General features: G+C 39.4%; 1 protein-coding gene across 1 annotated transcript; it reads left to right on the top strand.

Annotated features, from left to right (window-relative positions):
• The first annotated feature begins 23,099 nt into the window (after window positions 1–23,099).
• Window positions 23,100–24,798, top strand: LOC110939472 (7-ethoxycoumarin O-deethylase). Its single transcript, XM_022181065.2, has 2 exons — window positions 23,100–23,963; window positions 24,058–24,798. The coding sequence occupies exons 1-2, from the start codon at window positions 23,100–23,102 to the stop codon at window positions 24,664–24,666; spliced, it is 1,473 nt and encodes a 490-aa protein (XP_022036757.1). The 3' UTR covers window positions 24,667–24,798.
• The last annotated feature ends 1,417 nt before the right edge of the window (window positions 24,799–26,215 follow it).

Genomic DNA, 26,215 nt, shown 5'->3' with positions numbered 1-26,215 from the left:
TCCTATCTATTTAACAAATAAAATCCGGTGTTTTTAAACTCTGATATTTTTCCTAACTCACGGTTCTGATGAAATAACCGCTGCAATGTTTTTCAAAATAATCACCGGTACCACTGGGCTGCTCGCGGCTCCCGATTCCGTCCAGGATGGGGTCTGGGGTTGTGACAGATGCCCTCGTGGTTTTATTTTATTTTAGTGACCATGCCACACCCCCAAATTCCACACGCGGAGTACCACCGCTTGGAGGCATGACATGACCAGGATCAAGCCACCAATCATATTGCACATAAAAGTAAGTAATAAAAGTAGTTCATCAATACGAAAGGTGTTTTCAAAACCAACATAATCCAATGTGTAGCGGAAGAAATAATGTAAAAATCCAGCATATGTATCAAGTTTGAAAAGTCATAAAAGTGTTTAACATAACATCCATGATCCCTGTCCACAACGACCGTGCCTCCCAGTGCAAGCTCCTATTGTACCTATCGACCTGCAAGGCATGTAACAGAGAGTCAACAACTAGTTGAGCGAGTTCACAGTTGGTTGTTCAATAAATGAGTTTGTTGCATAACTATGCGTTATTAACTAAGCCGATTGTATATTCAGTTCATGGGGGTTTCCCATGTTTGTATGTACTAGACTAGTGTAACCATAAGTGTTCTTCCTGACCCGAGAACATGAGTACGTACGGGGTTTACGTAGGTTTTATGTAAGTGTCCCTCTTGACCCGAGGACAGTAGTGTGCCTGAGTATACGTAGGTTTTACGTAAGTGTCCCTCTTGACCCGAGGACGATGGTAGATAGTCTAGTACCGCGTAATTTCAAGTATTTGGTCAATCCCATTCCTTTAACCCAATTCCCTACCCACCGGGAATCCCATGCCTTGGTAAGGGTGTGAACTCACCTTGGTTTGCTCGGCAGATTACACGAAAGGTTACTTGAACTAAGAGTGGTCAACCACGTCCTAACAGGGTTACCATACAAGTCAGGTTTTGGTTTCAAGTAATGCACATAAGTTTCACACACGTTAACATGTTACGAGCACGTATAGATCATGGCAACACTTTAACAGATAACTACATAACATAATCACTCTTGTACGATTCAAAGGATTGGGCTCGCACAAGTCTAACTGCCTTGTGCGATTCACCCTTAGAAGCCCAATAGAATAACCTGGCCCAATAATCAACCCCAACAGAATATGGCTCAATAAATAAATATAAGTCTTGTGCGATCCGGATAGCTTGTACGATCCGGTCGACTTGTGCGGTCCGATTGGGTTGTGCGATCCGAACTAGCCCAGCCCAACTTGTATACCCGACCCAATCATTAAACAACTTGTGCGATCCAACAGTCTTGTGCGACTGGGGACCTCTTGTGCGATCAGGTCTTCATGTGCGAATGGACCTCTTGTGTGACCAAGAGATCTTGTGCGAATGGTTTAAACATTCCAAAAATCATTCCAATAATCATGCACATCAGTTACAATTTTAATCAATTCGTTTTGACCAATTACAATAGTTTCCATAACTGAAATTTATCAATCAACACAATTGTAGTTTCTAACATGATCCATAATCGATCAAAACAAGCATTTTCCATACAATTTCACATACCCTAATCGAACAAAGCATGAACAATAATTTACCCATCAACATTCAATCGGATTAAACCCTATAATTTATACATATCATCCGAGTTTAACCACTTCACAGCCGATTAATTCAAGCATCCGAATCCAAATCTATAGTATGAATTCTGATTAACATGAACATATTCCAATACACACATACGAGCCGATTTCATGAACACTCTAATCAAACCATTCAGATTCGAATAAAATACATATATGGCCGATTACATTCATTCATGCTTAATCACATATTATTCGAACCAATCCTAACAATACATCTTCATGTCAAGCATATATATAGCATAACATCATACAATCATGGAAGCAAGCAGTTAACATACTAACCGATTAGAGAATGAACAAGGATTGATCCGAATAGAAAGCTAAAAGAGATGGAGGTGTTGCTGTCGAGTTCGAGAGAGAGGAAGAGAGCTAGGGTTTGTGAAAAGTGTTTTGCCAATTATGAGGGGTATATCCTATCCCCTAAGTGTTATGCGACATAAGAGAGTGGGCCGAACCCTCATTTGGGCTGCCCATTGATCCGAACACAAGAGTGTAGCCCGAATGGGCTTGTGCGGTCGGGTGAGTGTTGTGCGTTTGGGCCGTTTATATACATACATACATTACACAAGCACAAATCAAACATAACATTCATTTAATCAGTCACTTTCATATAATCACGTCACGTTCACATATGTTACATCAAAGTACCTAGGTAGGTTTAGAAATACGAGTTGTCACATTATCCCCAACTTGAAAGAAATTTCGTCCCGAAATTTGGTATGTACTCACTGAGGAAGCTAGTTAAGTTGCATGGTTTTTTCCTGGTTTTCCTGGGGTGTCACATCCTCCCCCCGTTGATCTGGAATTTCGTCCTGAAATTCCGTGGTAGCTTCAGCCTTAGTAGTGGTTGTACTGTTCGCGAATAATTGGGAATACTTTTCTTTCATCTGATCTTTGCGTTCCCAGGTGAACTCTGGGCCACGACGGGGGTTCCAACGAACTCGAACAAGAGGTATTCTAGTGTGCTTGAGGACCTTAACATCCCGGTCCGTGATTTCGACTGGTTCCTCGACGAATCGCAACTGTTCGTCAATAGTGAGCTCCTTCCAGGGAACTATGAGGGTCTCATCTGACAGACACTTCTTTAGATTCGACACGTGGAAAACGTTGTGAACTGCACCGAGTTCTGCTGGTAGGTTCAGTTTGTAGGCTACTTTGCCTATTCTTTCTATGATTTCCAATGGTCCGACATACCGCGGATTGAGCTTGCCTCGCTTACCGAAGCGAACCACACCTTTCCAAGGTGAGACCATGAGTAGCACTCGATCCCCAACCTGGAGCTCAAGCGGTTTCCTGCGCTTATCCGCGTAACTTTTCTGACGGTCGCGGGCCGCCGCCATGCATTGCCGTATCTGTGCAATCCTTTCAGTAGCATCAACTACCATTTCTGGACCTGTGATTTGACTATCCCCCACCTCTGCCCAACAGAGAGGTGACCGGCATTTACGTCCGTACAATGCCTCGAATGGAGCGGCTTGGATGCTGGTGTGGTAACTATTATTGTACGAAAACTCCACTAAAGGGAGATGCTTTTCCCAGCTACTGTCGAAATCGATAACACATGTCCGAAGCATGTCTTCTAGAGTCTGGATAGTGCGCTCAGACTGCCCATCCGTCTGAGGGTGATAAGCTGTGCTCATGTCTAATCGAGAGCCAAAGGATTTGTGCATCACTTGCCACAGTTCTGAAGTGAATCGTGCATCACGATCCAAAATAATGGACGTTGGCACTCCGTGCCTCGAAACAACTTCTTTCCAGTAAATGCCTGCTAGAGTGGAGAACTTATCCGTTTCCTTAATAGCCAAGAAGTGTGCAGACTTTGTGAGTCGATCCACGATCACCCAAATGGTATCATTCCCAAGCTGGGATCCAGGTAGGCCAGTAACAAAATCCATGGAAATTTCTTCCCATTTCCATTGTGGTATTTTGGGTTGCTGAAGTAGGCCTGATGGTTTCTGATATTCCGCCTTGACTCTCGCACAAGTCAAACACTTGCCGACGTAAGTTGCTATGTGGGCCTTCATGCTATGCCACCAATACGTAGTTCTGAGATCGTGGTACATTTTATCCGAACCTGGATGTACCGAGTAGCGAGACTTATGTGCTTCGTCCATTACAAGTTCTCGTAAACCGCCATATAGTGGGACCCAAATACGCCCCGTTACATAATAGGCGCCGTCTTCCTTCTGTTCTAATCGTTGCCTTGAGCCACGTAAGGCTTCAGCCCTTACGTTTTCTGGTTTCAATGCTTCTACCTGAGCATCTCGTATCTGTGCAGGAAGACTGGATTGGATAGTGAGCTGCAACGCTCGTACACACCTAGGTGTAGTGTCCTTCCGACTAAGGGCATCAGCCATGACATTGGCTTTGCCTGGATGGTACTTGATGGCACATTCGTAATCATTAAGTAGCTCAACCCATCGACGTCGACGCATGTTCATCTCTTTCTGCTTGAAGATATGCTCGAGACTCCTGTGATCGGTGTAGATAGTGCACTGGGTACCGTACAGGTAGTGTCGCCATATCTTAAGTGCGAAAACAACAGCTCCCAGCTCTAAATCGTGCGTCGTGTAATTCTGTTCATGAACCTTAAGTTGGCGCGAGGCGTAAGCAATGACCTTGTCGCGCTGCATTAACACACATCCAAGTCCCTGAATGGATGCATCACAATAAACCACAAAATCGTCCGTGCCCTCTGGCAATGAAAGAATAGGTGCGCTGCAGAGCCTATCCTTTAAGTGTTGGAAAGCTGTTTCCTGAGTATTACCCCAACGATAAGTGACACCCTTCTGTGTCAGTAGTGTAAGCGACTGTGCAATCTTTGAGAAGTCTTTGATAAACCTCCTGTAGTAACCTGCCAAACCCAAGAATTGGCGTATTTCCGTTGGTGTACGCGGTGCAGGCCAGTTCCTAATCGAGTCTACCTTGGATGGATCCACATGAATCCCATCCTTGTTTACCACATGGCCTAGAAAGTGGACTTCACAAAGCCAGAAGTCGCATTTCGAAAACTTGGCGTACAACTGTTCTGTTTGAAGGAGCTTAAAAATAAGTCGTAAATACTGCTCGTGTTCCTCCTGACTCTTGGAATAGATCAGGATGTCGTCGATGAATACAATCACAAACTTATCCAGGTAGGGTTTGCACACCCTATTCATTAGATTCATAAAGACTACAGGTGCGTTCGATAGCCCGAATGGCATGACTAGGAACTCGTAGTGGCCGTAGTGAGTTCTGAATGCTGTTTTGGAGACGTCCTCATCCCGGACTCTCAGCTGATGGTAACCTGACCTCAGATCTATCTTGGAGTAGTAGCTCGACCCTTGCAACTAGTCGTATAAGTCATCAATACGTGGGAGAGGATAGCGGTTTTTTCACGGTCACCTTGTTCAGTTCGCGGTAATCTATGCACATGCAGAAGGTATCGTTCTTCTTCTTCCTTTTTTTCACAAATAATACTGACAAGCGCTAAAATAGCGGTGTGGCCCCTTTCGCAAACACTTTTGGGCCTTAAGGAAAGGGGATGATGCCAACCACGGCACCACTCTTGTCGCCTTGAACTTCGAGAGGTTCTTGACCAAAACGAGGAATACGAACTATCTTCTCCTTGCATAAGATCTCTTATGTTGTTGCTATAGGAATGAGATCGCTAGAGAAAGTCTGACCAGCAAAGATAAGATTACAACCCTGAACTATGTGTGGCCTTTAGACTTTTACCGTTTGCTAACTGTGACAACCCGAACCTTTAAGGTTTGTAACATTGTACCTTACGATCTTAATTTCTTACCATTCAATCTTAATTAACGTGTTTGCAACTCGACCGATTAACCCAGTGTCAATTGTCCGCGTAAATTCTTATATTTATGCTCATAGAAATCGGCCAAAACACTACACTAAGCATTCTAATACTCATGTCCTCTGATTAAAAATTAATTTACTTAATATTGATGTGGGCTTAGGCCCAATCCGGTTATGAACATGTAAGTCGGCCAAAACATTACCAATATGTATGCGTATCTGATTAGGATTACTTCACCAATAAATAAAACCCTACTTTCCCCTCATTAGTTCGTACGGCAACAAGAAATCCCATCTCCTTCGAAACATCATTCTGATTGGTAAGAGTTTGCGGTTAGTGGCTTGTTTTCATAATACATTTTTATTCATTTGATCTTGCTATGTGTGCAAAGTGCCGATATGTGATATGTGATAATTATGCAATCATAGCAATAATTCAATTGTATCAATTTACATGTGATCTACTGATATATAATTGTCCATAATATGAAGATCTATAATAGAGTTAAAAGTCAATGGCAATGATGTTAAGTATGTGGAATAAGTTGATATATGCAGACTGATGTAATTGTCCGATCATTAATTATATAGTTAGATTTAAATTATATAAATAGATTTGAAAGGTATACTTATAACAGTGGTGAAACGGCCCAATAGAATCAAAGTATAGAGTTGTTGCCACTAAATCTCCTTGTGCATGTATGTGTGAAAATCAAATCGGTCAACTCATCATTCATAATTGCCGCCCACGATAGCTTGCATGTGAAATTTGTCAGAGAATATTTGTTTAGTAATTAAGTGAGCCTTTGTTGTTTCTTTACGGTCCAATCGTTTTTTTTTATTGTTTTAAATATTGTTTGCTATTATCCATGTGATGTAAACAAAACTTTGGAGGTTATATATATATGTGAAATTGAGAGGTCCAATAGTAACATGAATTCATGTAGGGATGTCGGCCACTGTACATGCATGGGTGTAGGCTAATTATGGATTTCTTAAAAATAATAAAGATATAGCATAGGGTGGTAAGGTCCAATAATATGTGAGTGAGGGTTTGACTAATACATAAGGGGGCGGCCATGTGTAATCAAATAGGAAAGGACCCATTCTTAATATATCGGCTACTGTGTTATGATATGCTTGTGACTTTTGATATGTTGAGTTGAGTGGCGGATGTGTTGATCGTTTAGTGGTCCGAACATTAGGTCCAATGGGGCGGTTAGTGTATTGATGGAACTCTCATATTAATAATTAATTATGTATAGTAAATGGGATTTAATGTGTTGGGTTCGATGTAAATAGGACTAGTAATATTAACGAGCAGTAATTGAATTACATGATTAAACAGCTTATGGTATTAACTTGTAATGTGAATATGCATTGTGTTGAGTAGTTGCTAATGTGTGATAATTGAGACCACTAATGTGTGTGTACTAAACTATGGGCATGTGTGAACTAATCAAGTAAATGGTTGGTGATACCAGACCAGACATATAAACTGTTTATGCTTGTGGGAATTATCGTATGATTCAATGTATTGTTTGACTTTAAAGACATTAAGGAATTGAATGATTATATGCATTTCTTATACGTGACTCATGTGATAACACCTGAAAATGAACTGTGGAACTGATAAACACCAAACACTCTCTTAGGTCGCGAGTATTGAATAAATTAACAAGTGAAATATTCTGCCGAGCAAATCAAGGTGAGTTCAATGCATTTTCTCAAGCATGCGTCCCGGTGGTTTAGGACAACTGGTAAACATTTGGAAGGGAAACATTGGGTAAACAACTTAATCGGTTTTGGTTATTGCCTGGAGGGCAATGGGGGTGATTAGTTGATAGCGCTATTAGGTGGGAAACCTCACACCGGGCCGTAAGGACGGGCGTGAACTAATTATCTGGGTATGGCTATTGTTGTTAGAGGCACACTCCTCGGATACATATGGGCACTCTCCCTAGGGCATCTAACGAAGGCAACATAGCAAACGGTCGTTAAGGGGTACCCACTCCCCGGATACATATGGGCACATTCCCTAGGGTATCTAGCATGAGCAACATTGTATCGCAGTGTTAAATCGTATTAACATACATATGGTAACATAACTTGTTAACAAAACCTTGAACTCACCAGCGTAGTCTGACACACTTGTTGCATGCTTGTAGGTAATTATTGAAGGAACTTGGGAGCTTGCCGTCTGATGCTGCTGGAGTGGTTATGGTCATAATAAACAATTATGTTGATTTGGTTTTCATTCATTTACGCACTTATACATTTATGCTTCCGCTCAGTATTTTGGTTTTGGTTTAACTTTTCAAACGATACATTTCTTTCAATTGGGTATTTTAATACATTATGACTTGTGTTTGATATGATTGGTGGCTCTTTGTTGGATCGTTGCACCTCCAATAGGGACATGCCCTAGGTGGTTATTTGGGGGTGTGACAGTTTGGTATCAGAGCCACTGGTTATAGAGAACTCGGTTTTAAAAATGTTTTCATAAAACCAGACTATAACCGAATTGATCCAAACGTTGACCATGACACTCAGCTTCAGACTGCAAGGTTCGTTCCTCCTTAGCTTATGCTCATATGTCTAGTAAACGTAACTATATATATAGCATGCACGATACGACATGGTAGACATCATGACACATTGATAGTGTAACATAACACTTGCATCTAGCAAATTCTAATCTTGTTGGTAGTGCTTATTTTGTGTTGATTGGGGTGGGAGAAACTTCGAAGCATAAGTTAAGAAGCATTGAGAGGAGCATGTAAACCGCCTTATTATCATGGGTGCACACATAATAATAACGCGTGGTGCATGCAAATCCCAATGAGGCTTAACGAGTGTAAGAGGGGTTCTTCCCTGTTTGTGTATGAACATGGTAGTTAATCGTTCTTAACGTGATAAACCTGAACACTTTCCTCGTTTTCGACCCCTAAATTAGTTCATTTCCATATATAGAAACATGAGTGGACGAGGAAACGGACGTAGCAACTATTGATTGAAACCTTGTGTGCTTACTCTTTCTGTCATTTTTTTTCCTTTCTGCGTTAATACCCTCTTTTGGAACGTTGTGAGTGTGCATTCTTTCGTTTAACTTGCGTTACGTCATCAACTCGACAGGCATGTCTACACCGTCCGTATCTTTCGACCAATCCCGGGCGCCAGGGAAGGCACCCGCTGCTACTCACTCACCCCCGCGTCAGATGGAGACGCGTGCTGCTTATAGGAAGAGACTCGCACAGGGCGGGGAGTCGTCCTCCCGACCTACGCATGCACTACCAGTTAACTCCCTCAGCGCTCAGGCCGAGTCGGCTGTGAGTAAGGCCCTCCGAGATTATAACCAGATTCTAATAGGACAAAACCAAGTCTTAATGGAACAAAATCAGAAATTACTAAGAAAGGTTGATACCCTAGGAGGGCGAGTGGAAGCTCAAGAGAAGCAGATACAGGAACTTACTAGGAGAACTACTGACTTGAAGGCAGAAGCCCTAAAAGGGCGTGAGGTACAAGGTCTGATACTGAGAGACGCTCGAGTGGATCATGAAAGGCTTAACTCGCATGCCGAAAGGATAGGTATGATGGATTGGAGGGTCCATCAGTTGGAAGAAGCCCGCTTCGCACCTGAACCCGAGCCAGCCCCAGTCCCGGCACCTCCCGAACCAGAGGCGGAAGGGTCTGATGAAGAGCCCGAAGAGGAGGAGGAAGAGCCAGAAGAGGAGGAAGAAGAGCCAGAGGAGGTCTCGGATAATGACGGAGACGATGATGATGGTAGTGACCTCGGGGATGGTGACGTGGACGACTGACTCGTCTTTCAATCGTTTATCTAGTTATTTTTTCTTTCAGTTGTTTTCGTATAAACAATCATGGTGATTAAAACTTTTGCGAATATTCGATGTAGTGACTTATATGGTTTAATTTGAATGGGTTTCTTATTTTATCGTTTAAAGGATATTTCTTGTACTGAGTCGTCACCTTACCTCTTTTTACCCTTGCACCACAAGAGTCACATCTTTGACTCTACGACAGTTACCTTAATTATGGTAAACCTCTCGCTGGCCTTTGTACTACCCGGTGTCTATTGGTTGATGCAATACTCTTGTAAGTTTCGACATGGTCGTTGGCATGGACTTGGTTATCTAGGTATCAAGCGGAAAATTCTCTGCAAAAAGAAAATCGTGCGTTCCCCCTCCCCAGTGGGGAATCCTTATCAGTTTAAGACCATCGTAGTGGCGCCGTTGTTGGCATTGTCACAGTCGTGAAAGCCCGGAAGTGTCTACGGAAGGGCTACTCTGCTATACTAGCTCTTGTCACCGATTCGCCACTCTAGGAAAGGAAGATAGAGTATCTTCCAGTATTCGTGGAATTTCTGACGTGTCTTCTAAAGAGTTACCTGGTTTACTTCCACATCGTTAGGTTGAATTCCAGAATTGACCTTATGCCATTCCTGATTTCCTTCTGGGATACAGCAATCCCTTGGATTCGCTAGATACTATCACAGCTTCATCATAGGATTTTCGAAGGTTTCGCAACTTCAACCTCCTTAGCATAGCGGGGAGCTGTGAATTCCTGAGAAATAAAATCGGAGAACGTCTTTGCAGCTTTTGAAACCCAACCCTACAACACGCGGAGCATCGCTTCTATCCGAGGATACCGATGATCCAGCGATATACCATGATGGTGTTACGGAGAGGAACTGCACGACCTACAACCTCCGGTGGAAACCGTGGTCATTGGATTTAAGTGGGAGGCATTACTTGGACGGTACCGAATGCACCAATTAGACCGATCACAAGGGCCTCCAGTGCACCCTTGTTTCAATAGAGCTAACCATGTGATGACATCGCTAGATGGAACTTCCGAACGAACACGGGATTAAGAGAACTATACCCACGCATCCCTGTAGACGAACCTTATCACTTTCACTTGTCATCGCCGCTAGAAGTGAAGCAGTCACAGTTACACGCGTTTGTCGTTTTGCAACACTAACCTTTACCCACCAAACTCTGTTTTGGACAAATGATACACTCGCGCGACCGCAATGTAACGAACCTCCCTGTTGTGCCATGCCGCCATGCACCACTACTGGAAATTACTTCTTGACAACAAATTTGCTGGCCAAATCCTTCGGATGTTTAATGGACCCCTGTTTCGCTCGATTCTTTGTACGAACCTCATTAATTCCCTGTTTCTTTGATTGGAAACTGATATAACAAAACGCTAACCACCATACCATGATTTCCACCGATCACAAGATTAGCCCCCCAGGCGTTGTAAAGTATCTATAGATCGAGTTCGTCGGAAATCACTTCAAGCCATTGTTTTAGATCAATTTTCGGGACGAAAATTCTTTCAAGTTGGGGATGATGTGACAACCCGAACCTTTAAGGTTTGTAACATTGTACCTTACGATCTTAATTTCTTACCATTCAATCTTAATTAACGTGTTTGCAACTCGACCGATTAACCCAGTGTCAATTGTCCGCGTAAATTCTTATATTTATGCTCATAGAAATCGGCCAAAACACTACACTAAGCATTCTAATACTCATGTCCTCTGATTAAAAATTAATTTACTTAATATTGATGTGGGCTTAGGCCCAATCCGGTTATGAACATGTAAGTCGGACAAAACATTACCAATATGTATGCGTATCTGATTAGGATTACTTCACCAATAAATAAAACCCTACTTTCCCCTCATTAGTTCGTACGGCAACAAGAAATCCCATCTCCTTCGAAACATCATTCTGATTGGTTAGAGTTTGCGGTTAGTGGCTTGTTTTCATAATACATTTTTATTCATTTGATCTTGCTATGTGTGCAAAGTGCCGATATGTGATATGTGATAATTATGCAATCATAGCAATAATTCAATTGTATCAATTTACATGTGATCTACTGATATATAATTGTCCATAATATGAAGATCTATAATAGAGTTAAAAGTCAATGGCAATGATGTTAAGTATGTGGAATAAGTTGATATATGCAGACTGATGTAATTGTCCGATCATTAATTATATAGTTAGATTTAAATTATATAAATAGATTTGAAAGGTATACTTATAACAGTGGTGAAACGGCCCAATAGAATCAAAGTATAGAGTTGTTGCCACTAAATCTCCTTGTGCATGTATGTGTGAAAATCAAATCGGTCAACTCATCATTCATAATTGCCGCCCACGATAGCTTGCATGTGAAATTTGTCAGAGAATATTTGTTTAGTAATTAAGTGAGCCTTTGTTGTTTCTTTACGGTCCAATCGTTTTTTTTATTGTTTTAAATATTGTTTGCTATTATCCATGTGATGTAAACAAAACTTTGGAGGTTATATATATATGTGAAATTGAGAGGTCCAATAGTAACATGAATTCATGTAGGGATGTCGGCCACTGTACATGCATGGGTGTAGGCTAATTATGGATTTCTTAAAAATAATAAAGATATAGCATAGGGTGGTAAGGTCCAATAATATGTGAGTGAGGGTTTGACTAATACATAAGGGGGCGGCCATGTGTAATCAAATAGGAAAGGACCCATTCTTAATATATCGGCTACTGTGTTATGATATGCTTGTGACTTTTGATATGTTGAGTTGAGTGGCGGATGTGTTGATCGTTTAGTGGTCCGAACATTAGGTCCAATGGGGCGGTTAGTGTATTGATGGAACTCTCATATTAATAATTAATTATGTATAGTAAATGGGATTTAATGTGTTGGGTTCGATGTAAATAGGACTAGTAATATTAACGAGCAGTAATTGAATTACATGATTAAACAGCTTATGGTATTAACTTGTAATGTGAATATGCATTGTGTTGAGTAGTTGCTAATGTGTGATAATTGAGACCACTAATGTGTGTGTACTAAACTATGGGCATGTGTGAACTAATCAAGTAAATGGTTGGTGATACCAGACCAGACATATAAACTGTTTATGCTTGTGGGAATTATCGTATGATTCAATGTATTGTTTGACTTTAAAGACATTAAGGAATTGAATGATTATATGCATTTCTTATACGTGACTCATGTGATAACACCTGAAAATGAACTGTGGAACTGATAAACACCAAACACTCTCTTAGGTCGCGAGTATTGAATAAATTAACAAGTGAAATATTCTGCCGAGCAAATCAAGGTGAGTTCAATGCATTTTCTCAAGCATGCGTCCCGGTGGTTTGGGACAACTGGTAAACATTTGGAAGGGAAACATTGGGTAAACAACTTAATCGGTTTTGGTTATTGCCTGGAGGGCAATGGGGGTGATTAGTTGATAGCGCTATTAGGTGGGAAACCTCACACCGGGCCATAAGGACGGGCGTGAACTAATTATCTGGGTATGGCTATTGTTGTTAGAGGCACACTCCTCGGATACATATGGGCACTCTCCCTAGGGTATCTAACGAAGGCAACATAGCAAACGGTCGTTAAGGGGTACCCACTCCCCGGATACATATGGGCACATTCCCTAGGGTATCTAGCATGAGCAACATTGTATCGCAGTGTTAAATCGTATTAACATACATATGGTAACATAACTTGTTAACAAAACCTTGAACTCACCAGCGTAGTCTGACACACTTGTTGCATGCTTGTAGGTAATTATTGAAGGAACTTGGGAGCTTGCCGTCTGATGCTGCTGGAGTGGTTATGGTCATAATAAACAATTATGTTGATTTGGTTTTCATTCATTTACGCACTTATACATTTATGCTTCCGCTCAGTATTTTGGTTTTGGTTTAACTTTTCAAACGATACATTTCTTTCAATTGGGTATTTTAATACATTATGACTTGTGTTTGATATGATTGGTGGCTCTTTGTTGGATCGTTGCACCTCCAATAGGGACATGCCCTAGGTGGTTATTTGGGGGTGTGACACTAACTCTACGTCATGTTTAGTATTCAAAAGTGTGGGTGTACGCTTGAGCATTTGACTAACTTTCGAAGGCATATAACTGGTATTCACACCCGAATCAAATAATACAGTAACATAAAAGTCGTCGAGAGGAAACTTACCCATTATTACGTTAGGATCGTTCCTTGCGTCACCCTGACCAATCACGTACACGCGGCTCCGGCGTCATTGTTTCCATTGTTTCCCCCAACGCTATCCCCATTGTCGTCCCTGTTTCCATGGTCATGGTTCTGAGTCTGGTCCTGGTTTATCTGTCGACAATGTCTCTTGTAGTGATCTTTAGCATCACACTGAAAACATCCTCTAAAACTCTGTTGTTGCTGCTGATTCTGTGGAGCTTGAGGCGACCGTTGTTGTTCTTGGGTTACAGGACGTGAGCTTCGGCAATCCTTAGCTTCATGACCCATCTTGAGACACCTCTGACAACGACCCTTGTTGCACTGACCGCTGTGGTGCCTATTGCATCTGTTGCACTTTGGATGATTTCCTCGATATCCACTCTGTCCGTGACTACCAGAAGACTGCTGACTGGGACTCTGGTTGTCATCTGTCTTTCGCTGCTACGCCAGAGACTGAACCGGAGTTAGTCCCTTGCTCAGGTTTCCATTCCACTTGCGTTTGTTGTCACTAGTAGCACATGTTGTAGCAGCTTTAACACGTTTCGGTAGTTTGTTTTGTTCTATAGCCTGGTCTGTGAGACGATGAGCAAGCCGAGTGACTTGCTGGATAGTTCCAAGATTAGCTGCGGTCACATGGCTCTGAATTTCTAGCACCAGACCCTTGAGGTACAGGTCGATACGTTTAGTGGGAGGGTCTACCATAGTGGGACACAATGTGGCTAATTCATTCGATCTCCTCGTATAAACCTCAATTTCAGACCCCGTCATCTGCAAGTTGAGGAACTCCACCTCTAGTTTTTGGATGTCTTCCCAACTGCAAAACTCTTCCTTAATTAGGTCCTTGAACTCGTTCCAGGGGGTGGGATTAGCAGCTGCCAGCTCTAACATTTGAACCCGTGCTTCCCACCAGGTTAATGCAGCACCTTCGAGTGTTCCAGTAGCAAACTTTACTCTACGAGACTCAGGACAATCACACACCTCAAAGTCAGTTTCGAGCCTCTCGAACCAATGGAGGAGGCCTACAACTCCCTCAGTACCACTGAAGGTACTAGGTCGGCAATCCTTATAATTTTTGAAGGTGCAAACAGGTGGCTGAGCGTGTTGACCTCTTGCTTGTGCAGCTGCAAGTGCCGCAGCAACTTGTTCGTTAATAAGAGCCGTCAACTGGGCTTGTGTCATGTTAATGCGTCCCGCCATGATCTTCATAGCAAAGGTGACATACGTAAGGGAGATTCGCAAACAGTGCGATAACATAAGGGAGTAAGCACACATGTGTTTTCAAGCAATAGTCGTTATGTGTATCTAAGCATACCCTGAGCAAAGTTCTATGAAATCTAGCAAGTAGGCAATATAACATATACCATATTACCTAGTATGTTGAGTCTTGCACTTGGAGCGAAGCATTGTTGTAGATCGTTGAGAGCACTGTTCTGGTTATAGTCTGGTTTTAATAAAATGTTTCCCCTTATAAAAACCAAGTTCTCTATAACCAATGGCTCTGATACCAATCTGTCACACCCCCAAATTCCACACGCGGAGTACCACCGCTTGGAGGCATGACATGACCAGGATCAAGCCACCAATCATATTGAACATAAAAGTAAGTAATAAAAGTAGTTCATCAATACGAAAGGTGTTTTCAAAACCAACATAATCCAATGTGTAACGGAAGCAATAATGTAAAAATCCAGCAAATGTATCAAGTTTGAAAAGTCATAAAAGTGTTTAACATAACATCCATGATCCCTGTCCACAACGACCGTGCCTCCCAGTGCAAGCTCCTATTGTACCTATCGACCTGCAAGGCATGTAACAGAGAGTCAACAACTAGTTGAGCGAGTTCACAGTTGGTTGTTTAATAAATGAGTTTGTTGCATAACTATGCGTTATTAACTAAGCCGATTGTATATTCAGTTCATGGGGGTTTCCATGTTTGTATGTACAAGACTAGTGTGACCATGAGTGTTCTTCCTGACCCGAGAACAGGAGTACGTACGGGTTTACGTAGGTTTTACGTAAGTGTCCCTCTTGACCCGAGGACAGTAGTGTGCCTGAGTATACGTAGGTTTTACGTAAGTGTCCCTCTTGACCCGAGGACGATGGTAGATAGTTTAGTACCACATAATTTCAAGTATTTGGTCAATCCCATTCCCTTAATCCCATTCCCTACGCACCGGGAATCCCATGCCTTGGTAAGGGTGTGAACTCACCTTGGTTTGCTCGGCAGATTACACGAAAGGTTACTTGAACTAAGAGTGGTCAACCACGTCCTAACAGGGTTACCATACAAGTCAGGTTTTGGTTTCAAGTAATGCACATAAGTTTCACACACGTTAACATGTTACGAGCACGTATAGATCATGGCAACACTTTAACAGATAACTACATAACATAATCACTCTTGTACGATTCAAAGGATTGGGCTCGCACAAGTCAAACTGCCTTGTGCGATTCACCCTTAGAAGCCCAATAGAATAACCCGGCCCAATAATTAACGCCAACAGAATATGGCTCAATAAATAAATATAAGTCTTGTGCGATCCGGATAGCTTGTACGATCCGGTCGACTTGTGCGGTCCGATTGGGTTGTGCGATCCGAACTAGCCCAGCCCAACTTGTATACCCGGCCCAATCATTAAACAACTTGTGCGATCCAACAGTCTTGTGTGACTGGGGACCTCTTGTGGGATCAGGTCTTCTTGTGCGACCAAGAGATCTTGTGCGAATGGTTTAAACATTCCAAAAATCATTCCAATAATCATGCACATCAGTTACAATTTTAATCAATTCGTTTTGACCAATTACAATAGTTTCCATAACTGAAATTTATCAATCAACACAATTGTAGTTTCTAACATGATCCATAATCGATCAAAACATGCATTTTCCATACAATTTCTCATACCCTAATCAAACAAAGCATGAACAATAATTTACCCATCAACATTCAATCGGATTAAACCCTATAATTTATACATATCATCCGAGTTCAACCACATCACAACTGAATAATTCAAGCATCCGAATCCAAATCTATAGTATGAATTCCGATTAACATGAACATATTCCAATACACACATACGAGCCGATTTCATGAACACTCTAATCAAACCATTCGGATTCGAATAAAATACATATATGGCCGATTACATTCATTCATGCTTAATCACATATTATTCGAACCAATCCTAACAATACATCATCATATAAGCATCATCAATCATACATTATTCCTACATCTTCATGTCAAGCATATATATATAGCATAACATCATACAATCATGGAAGCAAGCAGTTAACATACTAACCGATTAGAGAGTGAACAAGGATTGATCTGAATAGAAAGCTTAAAGAGATGGAGGTGTTGCCGTGGAGTTCGAGAGAGAGGAAGAGAGCTAGGGTTTGTGTAAAAAGTGTTTTGCCAATTATGAGGGGTATATCCTATCCCCTAAGTGTTATGCGACATAAGAGAGTGGGCCGAACCCTCATTTAGGCTGCCCATTGATCCGAACACAAGAGTGTAGCCCGAATGGGCTTGTGCGGTCGGGTGAGTGTTGTGCGTTTGGGCCGTTTATATACATACATACATTACACAAGCACAAATCAAACATAAGATTCATTTAATCAGTCACTTTGATATAATCACGTCACGTTCACATATGTTACATCAAAGTACCAAGGTAGGTTCAGAAATACGAGTTGTCACAGTATGTCGAGACCACATAACAATCGAATAGATCCATTGGGTATAACAAGCCTTGACTTCAGTTATTCGTAACCTTGAGTGCAATATTGTCCTACTTGTTATACGTCGCCATGATGTGCGATGTGACGAGGCAACTTTGTTATGGTTTGGTCAAGGGCTTATGTTTTAGCACATACGCCATGGTTTTGGAAGACTATGATTTGATCATCATGATTTTAAGCATGTTTTCAATTAAGTGAACGATCGACACATGGAGTCTTTGCATTCATCAATAGATGGTGCTTTAGGTCGGGGTGTTTGTATCTTCCGTGTATACTTTGGTCGTATGAGTCAAAACCCTTTTGTTATGTTAAACATATGTGTTGGATAATATTTGAACAATTTATCTTTATTTGGGTTAAGTAGACCCAACTCGTTACTATGGTTTGTAACAATCAAAATACTTTGGGAGCATTATAGATATTTTGATTCATTACTAGATGTTTGCAAATCGGATGCTTTGAAACCTTTCGTCTCATGCCTCATGGTTTCGCCTTCGGCAAGGTGTGACAGATTGGTAGACTGAACTCGTTACTATGGCTTGTAATAATCTAAATACTTTGGCGTCGTTATAAATATTTAATTCATTACTAGATGTTTGCAAACCAGATAAACCATTCATCTCACGCCCCGGCTTCGCCTTTTACCTTTTACGGGGTGTGAGATAATATGTCTTGGTTAATAAGAACGTTTAATTATATAAGATACACGCCGTATCAGACGGTATGCAATCAAAACCATAAACTAGGGTTTTTAGGCATTTTAATTTAATTTTTCACTCATATATATTTAGAAATATTATTTCAATCATAGGGGAAAAATTTTAGGATTTTAACATTGACCGAGTCATCGCCAACGGTCGTTTCGTAGTTTATTCGTTACGAGATAAGTTTTTTATTAGATTTACCAACATAACCACATATTAAATTTAAACTTGTTAGAACAACAAAGGACGTTAGTTAACACCAAGTCAATCAAAATAACACTTTTATTCATTGAAACACATGTCTCATTAGTATTAAACGTAGCCGGGTGTCACAATTACTTCACAACATCCATATCAAACATAAACGCCACAACGGATTAATATATCCCTCTCTATACGAAAAATAATAACTAAATAATAAAAATTTAAAAACATGATATTTTATATTCTTATATAAAAATATATTTTACATTTTTTTGAATGGCTAACGTTACTCTCTCAAACTCCTATATTTACAAATAACTCATCCTGCTTGGGATTGAATCCAAGACCCCCCCCCCCCCTAAGAGGCAAGAGCCTCTACCTAGTGAGCTAGCCTCACTTGACAATATATACATATATATATATATATATATATATATATATATATATATTACATATAAATATTTTTTGATGTGAAAGTATAGATAAACATTTAGAACACGTGTAGGTCGGGTAGCGTTTTTGAAGCTTATTTCATTGCTGGCTTGCACAGGATACGCTTAGGTGGGTTTTCACAATCCGTTTTTGTTATTTAAAGTAGGGGAATTACATGTTTGGTACAGGGTATGGTAGCTGGGGATGGAATCTATCGGTCTATTATGTGCGCATAAGTTTATCGGTTTGAGCTCGGATGCCCTCGTGGTTTTATTTTATTTTAGTGACCAATAGTATGTCGAGACCACATAACAATCGAATAGACCCATTGGGTATAACAAGCCTTGACTTTACTTATTCGTAACCTTGAGTGGAATATTTTCCTACTTGTTATAGGTCACCATGTTGTGCGATGTGACGAGGCAACTTTGTTATGGTTTGGTCACGGGCTTATGTTTTAGCACATACGCAATGGTTTTGGAAGACTATGATTTGATCATCATGATTTCATTTGTGTCATTTAAACCATTTAAACCTGTGAAACTCATCAACTTTGTGTTGACATTTTAAGCATGTTTGACACATGGAGTCTTTGCATTCATCAATAGATGGTGCTTTAGGCCGGGGTGTTTGTATCTTCCGTGTATACTTTGGTCGTACGAGTCAAAACCCTTTTGTTATGTTAAACATATGTGTTGGATAATATTTGAACAATTTATCTTTATTTGGGTTAAGTAGACCTAACTCGTTACTATGGTTTGTAACAATCTAAATACTTTGGGAGCATTATAGACATTTTATTCGTTACTAGATGTTTGCAAATCGGATGCTTGGAAACCTTTCATCTCATGCCTCGTGGTTCCGCCTTCGGCAAGGTGTGACGGATTGGTAGGCTGAACTCGTTACTATGGCTTGTAACAATCTAAATACTTTGGCGTCGTTATAAATATTTGATTCATTACTAGATGTTTGCAAACCAGATAAACCATTCATCTCACGCCCCGGCTTCGTCGAAACCTTCGACGGGGTGTGAGATAATATGTCTTGGTTAATAAGAACGTTTAGTTATACAAGATACATGCGGTATCAGACGGTACGCGATCAAAACCATAAACTAGGGTTTTTAGGCATTTTAATTTAATTTTTCACTCATATACATTTAGAAATATTATTTCAATCATATGGGAAAAATTTTAGGATTTTAACATTGACTGAGTCATCACCAACGCTCGTTTCGCAGTTTATTCGTTACGAGATAAGTTTTTTATTAGATTTACCAACATAACCACATATTAAATTTAAACTTGTTAGAACAACAAAGGGCGTTAATTAACACCAAATCAATCAAAATAACACTTTAATTCGTTGAAACACATGTCTCATTAGTATTAAACATAGCCGGGTGTCACAATTACTTCACGACATCCATATTAAACATAAACGCCACAACGGATAAATATGTCCCTCTCTATATGAAAAATAATAACTAAATAATAAAAACTTTAAAAACATGATATATTATAATCTTATATAAAAATATAATTTACATATAAATATTTTTTGATGTGAAAATATAGATAGACATTTAGAATTAAATTCCTTATTCTGTGTGCCATCATGAAATTCAACAAATTCAAGATTTGGTTGAGGCACATCATGAAATTCTAGTAACAACTCCAGGTAAAACCCACCAAAATAGAACAAGATTTAATGCTTTAACAACATATATCTATAATATGTAAACTTTGGTTATTAATGCTTACACATAAGTTCATCTCAAACATAATATTAAGCTACAAACGCAATTAGATTTATAGAAACAATAGTTTTGATCCTCTATATTATTGACCAATTTGTCCTTAGCGCATAATAAAAGATTAGCAAATGAAAAACAAAAGATACACACACAGATAAAATAACATAAACAATTAATTTTGATATAAACGAACATATTAAAACAAACAACAAAAAGAATAAAAATACAGAAACTGAAAGTAATGTAACTAAAAACACGTACAAATCTCAAAAGTCAAAACTAAGAATTCAACAAGGCCTGCAAGGTCCAGCAGCAACGTCTAACAAAATATGGGCGCTGATATATTATATTCATTAACAGAAGTATAAATACAGCAACATCCTTTGGCACAACACACACACACCATCTAATAATGGAATTTCTTATAATAGTGAGTACTCTTCTCTTATCTTACATACTTATCTCGGTTTTGGGGGTAGGCAAACCCAAGAACTTACCTCCAGGCCCAACACGGTTGCCGATCATAGGAAACCTCCACTTGCTGGGAGCGTTACCGCACCAGTCGCTAGCAAAACTAGCCAAAATTCATGGCCCGATAAGCTTTTTATTAGATTTACCAACATAGCCACATATTAAATTTAAACATGTAAGAACACTTTTATTAACACCAAATCAATCAAAATAACACTTTTATTCATTGAAACACATGTCACATTAGTATTAAACATAGCCGGTGTCACAATTACTTCACAACATCCGTATTAAACATAAACGTCACCCACGGATTAATATGCCCCTCTCTATGAAAAAATAATAAATAAATTATTAAAAACTTTAAAAAACATGATATATCATTTTCTTATATAAAAATATATTTCACATATAAATATTTTGTGATGTGAAAGTATAAATAGACATTTCTTATTCTGTGTGCCATGCATCACAAGTTCTTACCCAACTATTCAACAAATTATACCAAAAACGGATTCAAGATTTGGTTGAGGCACATCATGAAATTCTAGTAACAATTACTCCAGGTAAAACCCACCAAAATAGAACAAGATTTCATGCTTTAACAACATATATCTATAATATGTAAACTTTGGTTATTAATGCTTACACATAAGTTCATCTCAAACATAATATTCACCTACAAACGCAATTAGATTTGTAGAAACAATAGTTGTGAATGGGGTAAAAAATGCATCCTGAAAATCATCACTTATCTTTTTTTCATTTGAAGATTTGTCCTTAACGCACAATAAAAGATTAGCAAAGGAAAAACAAAAGATACACACACAGATAAAATAACATAAACAATTAATTTTGATATAAACGAACATATTAAAACAAACAACAAAAAGAATAAAAACACAGAAACTGAATGTAATGTAACTAGAAACACGTACAAATCTCAAAAGTCAAAACTAAGAATTCAACAAGGCCTGCAAGGTCCAGCAGCAACGTCTAACAAAATATGGGCGCTGATATATTATATTCATTAACAGAAGTATAAATACAGCAACATCCTTTGGCACAACACACACACACCATCTAATAATGGAATTTCTTATAATAGTGAGTACTCTTCTCTTATCTTACATACTTATCTCGGTTTTGGGGGTAGGCAAACCCAAGAACTTACCTCCAGGCCCAACACGGTTGCCGATCATAGGAAACCTCCACTTGCTGGGAGCGTTACCGCACCAGTCGCTAGCAAAACTAGCCAAAATTCATGGCCCGATAAGCTTTTTATTAGATTTACCAACATAGCCACATATTAAATTTAAACATGTAAGAACACTTTTATTAACACCAAATCAATCAAAATAACACTTTTATTCATTGAAACACATGTCACATTAGTATTAAACATAGCCGGTGTCACAATTACTTCACAACATCCGTATTAAACATAAACGTCACCCACGGATTAATATGCCCCTCTCTATGAAAAAATAATAAATAAATTATTAAAAACTTTAAAAAACATGATATATCATTTTCTTATATAAAAATATATTTCACATATAAATATTTTGTGATGTGAAAGTATAAATAGACATTTCTTATTCTGTGTGCCATGCATCACAAGTTCTTACCCAACTATTCAACAAATTATACCAAAAACGGATTCAAGATTTGGTTGAGGCACATCATGAAATTCTAGTAACAATTACTCCAGGTAAAACCCACCAAAATAGAACAAGATTTCATGCTTTAACAACATATATCTATAATATGTAAACTTTGGTTATTAATGCTTACACATAAGTTCATCTCAAACATAATATTCACCTACAAACGCAATTAGATTTGTAGAAACAATAGTTGTGAATGGGGTAAAAAATGCATCCTGAAAATCATCACTTATCTTTTTTTCATTTGAAGATTTGTCCTTAACGCACAATAAAAGATTAGCAAAGGAAAAACAAAAGATACACACACAGATAAAATAACATAAACAATTAATTTTGATATAAACGAACATATTAAAACAAACAACAAAAAGAATAAAAACACAGAAACTGAATGTAATGTAACTAGAAACACGTACAAATCTCAAAAGTCAAAACTAAGAATTCAACAAGGCCTGCAAGGTCCAGCAGCAACGTCTAACAAAATATGGGCGCTGATATATTATATTCATTAACAGAAGTATAAATACAGCAACATCCTTTGGCACAACACACACACACCATCTAATAATGGAATTTCTTATAATAGTGAGTACTCTTCTCTTATCTTACATACTTATCTCGGTTTTGGGGGTAGGCAAACCCAAGAACTTACCTCCAGGCCCAACACGGTTGCCGATCATAGGAAACCTCCACTTGCTGGGAGCGTTACCGCACCAGTCGCTAGCAAAACTAGCCAAAATTCATGGCCCGATAATGTCTTTACAACTCGGTCAGATCACCACGCTCGTCATATCCTCAGCCACTGCCGCGGAAGAAGTACTCAAAAAGCAAGACCTTGCTTTCTCCGCGCGTAATGTCCCTGACGCGGTGCGTGCCTATAACCACGACCGACACTCCATCTCATTTCTCCATGTGTGCACAGAGTGGCGCACCCTCAGAAGGATCGTTAGTTCCAATATCTTCTCCAACAGCTCTCTTGAAGCCAAGCAGCACTTGAGGAGCAAGAAAGTTGAAGAGCTAATAGCATACTGCCGGAAAGCTGCTCTTTCGAATGAAAATGTGCACATCGGTCGTGCTGCATTTAGAACCTCGTTGAATCTTTTATCCAACACTATTTTCTCCAAGGATTTAACAGACCCGTATGAGGATTCAGGTAAAGAGTTTAGGGAGGTGATTAGCAACATTATGGTGGACTCCGCAAAGACAAATCTTGTTGACTTATTTCCAGTGTTGAAGAAGATTGATCCACAAGGGATCAAGAGAGGAATGGCTCGTCACTTTTCCAAGGTTCTTGGGATATTTGATCAGTTAATTGAAGAGAGAATGAGAACGGGCAGATTCGAACAAGGTGATGTATTGGACGCGTGTTTGAAAATGATGCAAGATAACCCAGACGAGTTCAATCACACAAACATAAAGGATTTGTTTTTGGTGAGTAAATATATTGTTCATTTGATGATCGATATGCATGATTTCTTTTGTCTCTTGTTTCAATGTTAACGTATAATTTCATTTGATGATCTAGGATTTGTTTGTTGCTGGCACTGATACAACCTCGATTACAATAGAATGGGCAATGACAGAACTACTACGCAACCCACACATCATGACTAAAGCTAAAGAGGAGCTTGAAAAAGTTATTGGTAAAGGTAGTATCGTAAAAGAGGATGATGTATTGAGGCTACCCTACTTATCATGCATAGTGAAAGAAGTCTTACGACTGCACCCGCCATCCCCCTTACTTCTTCCACGAAAAGTTGTGACACAGGTGGAACTCAGTGGATACACCATCCCAGCGGGCACACAGGTGTTTGTGAATGCATGGGCCATAGCAAGAGACCCAACCGTATGGGATGACTCACTAGAGTTCAAGCCACAACGATTTTTGGAGTCTGGGCTTGATGTCCGAGGCCATGATTTCGATTTAATCCCGTTTGGTGCTGGACGAAGAAAATGCCCTGGTTTACCACTTGCAACACGTATGGTCCCTATCATGTTGGGCTCATTACTCAATAATTTCGACTGGAAAATTGACACTAAGGTTCCATATGATGTTTTGGACATGACTGAGAAAAATGGAACCACTATATCCAAGGCCAAACCTCTGTGTGTTGTTCCAATACCATTGAATTAGCATCCATTCATCTTGTTGAATATAACTCAAGCTAAAGACCAGCCGCTTGAATGAAATCCATCATTATTTGAATTGTGATTAAACGAATAAGGAGAGCCGTTGATCATGTCGCTGTTCGCTTCCCAGCTAAACTCTAGGAACATTTGTTTATTTTTTGTCTTATTATTTGTTGTTTTGGTCTTTATATATTGAGTAATTAACTTTTGTTGATCAATAAAATAATCATTTCAATTCTCTGCATTGTTCTTAGTTTGTGATTATAAGTTCTAAAAACCAACATCAGAGCTTAGGTTTTATCCTAATGAGAAGAATGAAGATCTTTGAAATTCAAGAAATGGTAGATAAGTCACAAGCTTCAACAGTTAATCAGCTCATACTAATGGACGTTCAAAAAGAAAGATGCCAAAGCCACGGTCTACTATTTTCTGGTATTGATGCTGCTAACACTTTGGTTAGAGTTCCAAGGTCATTCACAAGTGCATGTTGCATGGATTAAAAAGGGAGTTCAAAAATCCCTCGATGAATGAAGGACCATATAATAGTGGAGAAGTTACATAAGAGTCTACACCAAGCTACTTTAAGTTTCGAAGAATATAATTTTGACACTAAAGAACAAGTTCTGTCTCGAGTAGTACGTGCACCATGATTCCAAAAGAGAATCAAGAGCTGAATCTCATATCAATAATAAGAATAGCAGAGTACATAATGATCTCCTTTATTAAGGAGATGGAATCTATTCAAGGGTAACAACCTAACTAACTGTTGGACCGATTGCCATACATAGACTGACGAAAGAGAACACACTGTTTTCGGAAGGATAAATCCCCTTAATACTTTTGAGCAATTTACGATTACTTTTGAGCATTCTCTGTGAAGGTCTTCTAGAAGCCAACTGTCTGATAAACAGTAAAGCTCCACATATGGGATCACTTGTTCTAACTTCCCTTGTTCGTCTAGATTGTTCCATAAACAACCGTATTTGGGTTTTGGCACGAGTTTACCAGAATAAAGCCAGTTTACTAGTCGAACTAGCTCGTTCCAACCAAGATCGATCTTTATAGTTTTGACTGGCTGCAAACAAATGATATATGATGAAACATTTTAATGAAAATTTAAAAACTGAATTCCAATTCCAATAAAATTCGCAAAAACTGATCCGAGCAAAGCTTATTCGAATTCGGATCACCAAATTAGCAACAAGAAAAAAAAACAAAAACAAAAATCTATAAGTATTATATAAAAAGTAATTGATTTTGAAGCCCAACTCAATAAATCATAAGTATATATTGTAGGAATCCGTTCGTGCAAAATTAAATAAAATTCTTTATTAACTTGAATTACAAGAACAAAACAAAATGAAACTGAAAGAATACAAATACAACTGAAACAAACAAGAAAAACCGGAACAAAATTCCGTACAGAAACACTGTTCGCAGCTGGGGATCGTGTTGAACACGGGTCCCTTCAAACAAATTTTGTGTCTCCCAGGAGAACACGTTTGTTTCCAGGATACAACATGTTGATACATATTATGTGGACGCGACTCGGT

Source organism: Helianthus annuus, chromosome 13, assembly GCF_002127325.2.
Source record: "Helianthus annuus cultivar XRQ/B chromosome 13, HanXRQr2.0-SUNRISE, whole genome shotgun sequence".
Classification (NCBI taxonomy): domain Eukaryota; kingdom Viridiplantae; phylum Streptophyta; class Magnoliopsida; order Asterales; family Asteraceae; genus Helianthus; species Helianthus annuus.
The sequence above is the reverse complement of the archived record's forward strand: the minus strand, read 5'-3'. Positions and strand labels throughout refer to the sequence as shown.

Excerpts from the sequence above, each read along its gene's own strand:
- LOC110939472 (XM_022181065.2), top strand. The coding sequence starts at position 23,100 with ATGGAATTTCTTATAATAGTGAGTACTCTTCTCTTATCTTACATACTT. Across the intron at positions 23,964-24,057 it reads ACATAAAGGATTTGTTTTTG|GATTTGTTTGTTGCTGGCAC; the intron begins GTGAGTAAATAT and ends TTGATGATCTAG.